We start from the raw sequence: 9587 nt of genomic DNA, 5'->3' as shown, positions 1-9587 counted from the left end.
ACTGAACAACCCGCACCAACTCGCCGAGTCTGGGAATGGACTCGGCGAGTGCATTCCATGCACAACCCCAAACGACCTTCTGAGGTCAGATCCGCTTCACTAACTCATAGATCCAATCTCCTTAAGCTTATTGACCACGTAAAGTTCAAGTCTTGGTGCTTATTAAGCACCGAATAGCTCATGAATGGTGTTTTAGCCTCAAATACATTGATCCCAAGCCAAAACCTCCATGGATGCATATAAAGCTTTGGTAAAGAGGTGCTCTGGACCTCTATGGGTCCAGATCCAGGACCTTAACTCGCTAAGGGACCATGAGGACACTAGATCTAGCCACAAATGGGTTTAGAAGCCCTAAATCTACATGAACATCACAATAACAGAGAATGATTCATAATGGTACCTCAGTTATGATGTCCTGGACCTCAGTTCTTCAAGAATCCACCCCTCTCTTGCTTCCTCTTGGCTAGATCTCCTCTTTCCTTGCTAGGCAATAGCTCCAAGATCAATAATGGCTCCTTCCCTCACTTGAATCGCTCAAATGCTCTAGGGTTTCACTCTGGGGACTGATGAGCGCAAATGACGGCCATAAGGCCCTTTAAATATGCCTCAAACCCGAGAAATTAGGGTTTCATTAAACAGTGCAGGCTCGCCGAGTCTACCAAGGCGACTCGCCGAGTCCGGTCATCAATCCGGGTGAGAAATCGCGTCTCAACTCGGCGAGTCTACGCACCAACTCGCCGAGTTCTTCCACAGAACTCAAAATAAAAAGAATAATTAATATTCCTGAAATCCCAGATGTTACACGAAAGCTTAGTGAGATATCCCCAAAATACCAACCACACATACGCCCTTCCAGGCTACGACCTTCCGGTCCAAATCATAATGCCTTCCGGCCCATAACATAGTGTCTTCCGGCCCATATCATACATAGCATACATAACATAACAGAACACAGAACAACCATGCACTTCGGGTCTACTGTGAGACTGGTCTGCCGCACCGGCCAACAGTCCACCTGGTCCACCCTCCGAGTCAAGCCATATGCATCGAGTCTACAGTGTGATTGGTCCGCCCGCATCGGGCCTACAACCTACCTGGTCCACTCTCTGAGTCTACAGTATGACTGGTCCGCCCGCACCGGGCCTTCAGTCGGCCTGGTCCACTCTCCGAGCCTCGGCACGTCTAGTCCGCCCTCTTGGGGCCTACAGCCTATCCGGACTGCTCGCTGGGCCTTCGGGTCAACCGGTCCGCCCTGGGTATCTTGGCCTACATCACAAAGCAGGACCCGCCTCAACCCAACTCCAGTCCAAACAACCATGTGCATATAAACATACAATCATATAAGAATTCACAGTCAACAAGCCGATCAAATAGATCACATAACATATCATCATCCTAACCAGGATACCGACCTAACTGGTCACTAGCATAGCATCACCCTACATATCAGGGAACCGACCTTAACCAGGTCTCTAACATATACCATCCTAGCTACCAGGATGCAAACATATCAAAGCAACAACATAACAACAAATACCTGGATCTCAATCCGATAAAGGGCCGACCTTGGTGCCTTAGACCCTGTCGATATAGTGAGGATAACTCACCTCGCACTGCCGAAACTCTGAACTGAAGAGCAGATTCTCGAATCACCAACTCACCGCAAATCCCGAACTAGCCAACATAGCACAAATAAACATTAGGCCAAGCACAATACTCTTCTAAGGGTAAATTGACCATTTTACCCCTAACTCAATCCGACCCAACACTAGGTAAGCTCCCAAACCCACCAATGGCCCAAAGTCCAGAAGTCCAAAACAAATCCCATTATTGGCCCAATTTATTAAATTGGGCCCACCTCACCAAATGGGCCTAAACTCATGATCCTTAACAACCAATGGGCCCAAAATACTCTAACCATAATATCCAATCACGGCCCAAAATCCAGCAGCCCAAATAACAGCCCAAACCCTAAGGCCCAAAATGAAAACCCAACAAAGGGAGTACGTTGCGCGTACCCTCCTTGGTACGTTGGGCATACACGTTGATTCGCAATAGGGGATCGGGGCTCTGACTCGCTACGCGGGGCGTACTCATATGTTACGCGGGGCGTAACTTCGCTACTCATTAAGTCCTTATAACTTCTTAATGGCTTAAGCTCCTAAGCCCAAACTTCAGATCCCTAGGCCAAACATGCCTAAGATTCATAAAGTCTCAACCTTTATCACTTGGGACGTCCAAAAGCTCTTAATCTAAGGTCTTAATCCATTAAGACCTATATATCTCACACATGGAACAACTACAGCCCTTGGGACCTCATTTTTCTCACTCAAGACCTCTCTAAAGGTCTGAAAGGACAGATAATCTCGGCCAACACAAAGCATGAATCAAGATGAGAACTTTGGGACAAGAAAGATGCTAAAACTTCACAACACTTTAGATCTATGCAAAATAAATGGCAAGCAAGAAGCTTTATACCTCAAATAAGCTCCAAAGGATGATATCTCTTCAGATCTACAAGCTCCAATCGCTCCTTTCCTTCTTTGACAACTTCTCCTTTCTTCTTCTAGCTTTTCTTTTGCCAAAATGAGCTTTCCAAGGCCAAACACACCCAACAATGGAGGGAATGCGGGTTTCTAGGGTTTCTGAGGTTAAGGGAGAGCTTATGGAGGCTAGGGTATGCACCAACATGTTCTTTATATAGTGGCTGACCCTAAATTTAGGGTTTTAGAACTCTGAGAGTACGATGGGCGTACTCAACCTTGCACCCGCGTCACTTACCCAATTACGCTGGGCGTAATCCCAGCTTACACTGGGCGTACTCGGCGAGTTCCCAAACTTCATACTTGGCCCTTATTATTCCATTTTTCCCACAAGAAGATCAAAATACCACTTCTCTTAAATCCCGGGGACTCACAATTAGGTACTCTTAGGAACGGAGCGTTACACATGGACTCGTCGAGTTCATCAGACAGTGAACAAAAATCGATTTTGTTTTAGCTTTGGCAAAACACAATAGCATCATATATAACAGAAAACACCCTAAGCTTTAATACCACTGATGGGTTTTGAGCACTACAACATTCCTATGGTGTACATGCAACCCTAATGCTTTGGATCCAGTTTTTTCTCAAGTTATACATGCAAATTAATTTTCCAAAGCAAGAACCCTAATCTAGCATACATGAAAACAGAAATCTAATCATGTTAGGGTTTAGAAGAATACCTTTCTTATTGATTGCTTGATCTTGACCTTCAAGAGCTTCGTGCCTCAGGTGTTGCACTTCTAATGGAGTCACAAACACTACTTAGCAATGGATGAACAAGAGAGAGGAGGAGGCTATAGAAATCGGCCAGGGTTTCTTCTAGGGAATCAAGTGGCCAAATTTAGGAGCCTTGGGGTTCCTTTTATAGTTAAGGCTGGTAGGATTTTTCAACTGGAAACCCTAATTTCCTTGTTTAGGCCCTAAGCAATCCACATACCCCCACATGATAGGCCTTGGCCGAAAACTCTATGGGTTTCCCATAAATTTTCGTCCACCTTTTATCAATAGGGTCTATTAGCCCAAACTTCAATTATTACTGATTTACATAATCAATCCCCGTTCTTTTAATCAGTCTCTTTTGATCACTAAATTAATTCCAAATTAATTTATGATCAATACTAATTAAATAATATGATTTCTCAATTAATATATTATTCTTATAATATATTAATAAATCATTAATTAACCTCTTTCTCCAAAATTCATCCTATCAAATTGCTATGGTGAAGGCAACCCAAAAGGACCATGCTACTATCGGTTCAAGTACATACTAATTAAAGTTATGGGCTTAAACACCTAATCCAACAGGGTTCACGTGGTTGACGGCCCAAAAAAAGGACTTGGGCCCAATTTGGAAAATTAGGCCATAATTGGGCTTTAAGGTGACCAATTAGGTATTAGGCCTCTTAGTGTAGCTGGGTTGGGCCTTGGTCTTGGACCAAGCTAGATAAAGGGCAAAATGGTCTTGAAGGAAACCCAGACAAAGTAGTCACCAGCACAATGGGCTACTTCTACGCCCCTTGATAGCCCTCAGACTGTTGGGCGTCATCATCGGGTATCACCACTACCCCGCCTGGATCGAAAGAGATCGAGGAAATCAAGCGTGCGAATCCACGCCTTTGCATGACACACCTCCCGATCTGGCTAGACCCATTCCCCGGGGAAGGCTCACCCATAACCTGGACAGCTTTCCGCCTCGCCTTAGCACGGCGAACACTCGAAACGATTCCCTCTTTGCTATCTTCCACCATTTCACTTGAGGGGTCCTCAGAAGGTCGAGCGACTAGAGCAGTTAACAAAGGGATGTTCGGAGCTAGCCCATTTTCCGTTGTAGAAGAGCTCCCCAATGGCCACGCCACCAAAGTCAGCGGCTGATTGAGACGACGGCTGGAGGAAGGGTCTCATGTAGATCCACCACACGATGCTCCAACTTCCCTTGGTACCGTTTCCGGAGAACAACATCCAGAGAAACAGATTACTTAGTACCTGCAACCATGATAGCCGTACATGCGCTTATTGTAAAAAAATGGGGGGGAGGAGATAGGGAGTACGGAAATAACAACACTAATGTTGGAGACGGTGAAGAAAACTGGCATTTTACCACAGGTATGCCAACTCTGGCAAGCAACACCTCTGAGTATTCGTCGGCATCCACTTGAAGAGTCTTCAAGAAGTCAGCAGTGGCTTAATTGTGGGGAAAATGTGTATTTGTCACCTGTGGCCCCAAATCGGAAAAAGTACTTGAAGACGAAGAAGTCCGAGATGATACCATTGCCCTGACAGATCATCTCGAAAGCCACCTTTTTGTGAACCATGTTGGGGGTCAACATTTGGATGCTACACCCATTGCGATGGAGGAGCTCCTTCTGAAAGTCAGTCAAAGGGAGGCGGAGACCAGCGTCAAACATTTTCAGGTAAACGTCGATCTTCCCAAAAGGAGGAGAAGTGGTCACGACACCAGAAGTCGGGAACTTCACTCTGTCAGTCGGAGACAAACCGTACGTTTCTTGCAAGGTCTCGAACTCAGAATGATTTGGAATAAGACCCGTCGAAGTCGCCATAGCAGAAAACTACCGGAAAAAGAGAAAGAAGATGAAGTGCAGAAAAAAAAAAGTAGGAAAGGTGGAAGGGTTTTTCCAAGATATAAGGAAGGAGATAAGAGGCAGGACTTTTCAAAACCCTGACACAAGTGAGGTAACCGCCAGAGAGGATGAGTGGTCACATCGCCGAAATCGAAGCACCAGACGAACAAGGCTTTGACGCATGTAGTGGTAGTTAAGTCCAAAACATCATTGCTAGCTAGCAAATGCTATGACTACTGGACTAGGGGACTTGATGACGTGCCCCCTAATGCGGGCCAAGAGTAGAGCCCCCGAGCTGGAGGACCCTTCAGCTAGCTTGGCTAGGCCCAGCATGGTCGCTCCAGCAGGGCTCCAGCCCCCAGGCATCCCTTTAGGGTGGGAAGTCCGTACGAAAGGTCCGAATCCGCCAAGGGGACTCTCCGTGACACGACAAGCATAACGGATCCAGGCGACAAGGAGTATGCTCGGAGCATTATCGCTTGAGCCAATCGTTGGCCCCGACACAACAAGGGACACGCTTAACCAATCCAGATAACAGATCCTGTCGGAATTACAATCCTTGTCTCTCATATGGACCAACGAGGATCCTCAGTATAAAAGGACCTCTAGCCTAATTCTCACCACTCTCACTCGGATATCCCTTACTGACTTGACCGTCGGAGCGTTTCCCGGGACCTCCTCCCAAAGAATGGCCGACGGCCTTGTTTGTTGTGACCTCGCAGATCCCCTCCAACGCAGGAGCGCATCCTTAGAGCAGGTGGTCGGAGCCAAGGTCGCATCAATGGGTAAAGGATATTTTGCCCTTAATACAAACATGGTGTGATGTGAATGTAACTCATGCCACATCAATTGAAGATTTTCTCTCAAGAAAATGCAATTACTTTCAAGTGGCATCCCACCAAAAGGTCTTGCATGCTATCTTTCTAACTGCCTTGCCCTATAAGGAATATAAAGAGCAGGGAATAATTTGATATTCAACAAACTATACTCATCTCTATCTAAGGTCTTTGAAGACATAAAAACATTGGCTTTCTTATGGATTAAAAATAGAGGGAATGGTTTTCTCTTGAACCGAGAATCCTGACGTATTTTTTCTTTGTCACACATGTAATCTGGTTTTATCTCGTTCTGTTTCTTGTTTCTCTGTTCCTCTAGCTTCTTGCTAACGGTTTAATAAATATTTTGTCATTCAAAAAAATTATGACCATGTTTTTGTGACATCTTTAAACCTCTATTTTATCATTTCCAAAAATTCATTTCAAAAGCTTTTTTTCCAAACATCTTATTATTGGCTTTTTCAAAAAGTAAATAATTTAATATTTCAATTTAAAAAGCAATCTTAAACACCTAACTAATCAGCAAACAAACAACTTTGTTGTCTTCATAAACGTTCTAAGTAGAACCTTTTCAGTGATTTGATTGCCTTTATAAAAATAACATATTTCACTTGGTATTTGACCTCCTACTCAGGAAGATATTGAACATATACGAATTAAACCCGATACAAATAATTCACTCACCAATTTCGAAATCGATATTACGAAAACATTAAACGAATTTAGATTGATTCAGAAATGCACAAAACCTCTGATGTAACAATATTATTTTGATTAACAAATGACACAGTTTGAATATAACAAAAAATAATAAATAAAAAACAGAAAACAAAATATACCCAAGAAGAGCTGGTTTTACAAAATTACGATTCTGCCCCAACGCTCTAATATAGTCGAGGCTTTTTGTTCTTTAATCTTTTTTTCCCTTTTCAATTTTCAATTTTTTAATCAAACAAAACACAAAAATGAACAAAAAATCAAAACGCATCCGAAAATAAATTTCCAAGAATCCGTCCGTCTCCGTCGTCTTCAATTGGTCTTTTTGTTTCCCGGTGGCTGTTTTCCGGCCTCTTCCGGCACGAACCGCGGCAAAGTTAACAATGTGTTGACACGTGCCACGCCTTCAAGGGCAGACCAGTCAATTCCACCTTCCGTCTCCATCGTCGACTGGTCCTCGTCTAGCGTTCCCGCCAGCTCGTCATCCGCCAACTCCTCATCTGCATCGGCTCCTTCTTCCGCCGCCGCTGGCGCCAATGCCTCATTCGGTTTCGATTTCAAAGAGATCGGCTCCTTTTTATCCACCAGATCAGCGGCGGAAGCCGTCGAGATATTATTGTTCGAATGCGGGGAAAGAAAAAGGCAAACGACTGCACAATCATCCACTTTAGAAGTCGGATACCTGTACTTCCATGCCCGCACCGCCGCCTCAACCACCGCCCTAGCCGCACATGAACGTGATTCAGCAGAAGCTACAATGTCCACAACGTCTTTATTCGTAAGCACATCCCAGATCTGTCATTTGTTTTCAAATAAGAACATGAAAAACTGATTGAAAATGGTGAGAAATTAAGAAGCTGTAAATTGTACCCCGTCTGATGCTAAGACGACGAATTGATCGTTTTGTGTTAAACGGCGATAGAAGATATCGGGAACGGAGATGAGGCCGAAATCCTTGAGGCAAAAGTCGCCGAATGCACGCGCCATGGCTAGACCTGGTGAATCGTTATTGGGTAGCCAAACCCTAGTCACCTCCGGTTCATCTTGAAGAGCGAAAACACGACCTTTGCATCTACGGATTCGTTCTGCTTCAGCTGAAACAATCAATCAATCATTTTGATTTAAGCTCTCATCAAATTAGCAACTCCAAATGCATTTGATTCTGAATCAAAAACAGAGAAAAGAGAAAGGAACCTGGAAGATTTGGTTTCAAATCCACAGTCAACTGAACAGCAACAAGAGAATTACTTTTATTATCTCTTGTACACAATATCGCTCTTGAGTCTCCAACATTTCCAATTACAAGATCATGACCCTACAACAACAAACAAAAAATCATTCACTATCAATTTCAAATCCAACAAAAAAACTATAAACTTTTTCATATCATACCTGTTTAATCAAAGTCACTGCAGTTGTCCCACTACAGAAGCAATCGATATTTGCATACATTCTGAGTTCCCTATCCATGACTTTAAACGCCTTCAAAAACGTGTCCTTCAAGGCCTGTAATTTCTCAGGATTCTTATTGATTTCAAGATCCATGAGAAGCCTGGAATCATCATCACCAGTTAATGGAGTTTCTACTTCATGATTAAGGTTGACTTCTCGTAGGACATCATTACTTCCCTTTATATTCAGTTCCCAATGTGCACTCAGCTTTAAAGGAAGAGAGTCCCTCACTCTTTTTGCAACCATATGACCAAAAGGCCCATGCCCATCAAAAACACCACAGAACACCGTGTCTGTTCTTGATCCAAAATTCTTTACAAGAAAAAAACAATCAGAATCATATAATCAAAGAAGAATCATGGAAGAGAATCAGAGATAGATAGGGGCAAACCTCCCAAACAATCATGGCGTCCTGATTGGTACCCTTTTTGCCTTGTTGGGTGAAGAGTGATGCGGCCTGACTAGATCCGTTTAAGAACATTCTTCCGGGAATCCGGTGGAGGTGCTCCTCCCTCTGGGAATTGAAAGAAGAGCTCCGGGAGGTTTTTTTCTTAGCGTTTTTCCTCTTTCTGATACTGAAAGTCGGTGATGGAGAGCTTGGGTGAGGGCTCCTGCTTTCTCCGGATAAGCAGGACCCCATCCTTAGGGCCCTGATAATACTCAATATGCACTCCAGAACAGCCGTGCAACCAAACCCCCTATTTTCAGTTGATGGATCCGTTACAGATCCTTTTACAGACACGAAACCCTTCGTGTTTGCGTCGTTCCTCTGAATCAACAATTCATCTACAGATTCCCGTGCATTAAGATACGGATGATTCTTTGGATTTCGAAGATGATACTCATTTGATATCAACAACAAATCAGATGTATGATGAAGAAGGAAGATATATATCGAGAGAAAAGGAGTGTACCGATTCAATCTACCAAGAGAGAAACAGATCCAACATGCAAACAAATCAAATCAAATCAAAACAAATCACCTTTCTCTCCCAAAACCAAAACCATGAGAGATGCAGAAAGAAATGGAATCGATCAATTTAGGTATTCAATCAACAATTCACGGGATAATCTGATTTGTTGGAATTTTGGGTTTGGAGCAATTGGAAGTGATTGAAAACAAGTCGAATTGAAATGAAAGCAGTGTGTACCTCAGATCAAAGGATTGAGAGAAGGTAATATAATGAAATAGATAGATAGATATAAATTACTGGTATGCAGATACAACACAGGTATGCATCTATAATTAATGAGATGAGTGGTCAAATGAGGAAAGTATGTATGTATGTGGATTGTGGATTACATACATATATATAATTTAATGTATAAAGAAAGAAAGAAAGAAAGAGAAAGAAGGAAGGAAAGAGGGCCGGGATATGATTGAATATATGAAGAAGTAAATGTTTGGAAAAGGATAAAATTTGAAGAAAGATCCAAAAATGGGGGTGGGGGTG

The 9587-nt window shown here is 43.3% G+C and overlaps 1 protein-coding gene across 1 annotated transcript; it reads right to left on the bottom strand.

The window, feature by feature from the left end:
- Positions 1-6716: 6716 nt before the first annotated feature.
- On the bottom strand, positions 6717-9587 carry LOC111903019 (probable protein phosphatase 2C 33). The gene is made up of 5 exons (XM_023898815.3): positions 8525-9587; positions 8074-8445; positions 7876-7996; positions 7552-7775; positions 6717-7476 (listed from the first exon to the last, which is right to left on the bottom strand). Exons 1-5 carry the CDS (start codon positions 8771-8773, stop codon positions 6994-6996), a joined length of 1449 nt encoding a protein of 482 aa, XP_023754583.1. The 5' UTR covers positions 8774-9587; the 3' UTR covers positions 6717-6993.

The sequence above is a fragment of the Lactuca sativa genome, chromosome 9, assembly GCF_002870075.4.
Source record: "Lactuca sativa cultivar Salinas chromosome 9, Lsat_Salinas_v11, whole genome shotgun sequence".
Classification (NCBI taxonomy): Eukaryota; Viridiplantae; Streptophyta; class Magnoliopsida; order Asterales; family Asteraceae; genus Lactuca; species Lactuca sativa.
This window is presented reverse-complemented; position numbering and strand designations above follow the sequence as displayed.

What these genes read in the sequence shown, in the direction of transcription:
- LOC111903019 (XM_023898815.3), bottom strand. Translation starts at nt 8,773, where the DNA reads ATGGGGTCCTGCTTATCCGGAGAAAGCAGGAGCCCTCACCCAAGCTCT. An exon ending in ACGCCATGATTGTTTGGGAG is followed by an intron (nt 8,446 to 8,524) that starts GTTTGCCCCTAT and finishes TTTCTTGTAAAG; the next exon opens with AATTTTGGATCAAGAACAGA. An exon ending in CAGTGACTTTGATTAAACAG is followed by an intron (nt 7,997 to 8,073) that starts GTATGATATGAA and finishes TTGTTGTTGTAG; the next exon opens with GGTCATGATCTTGTAATTGG.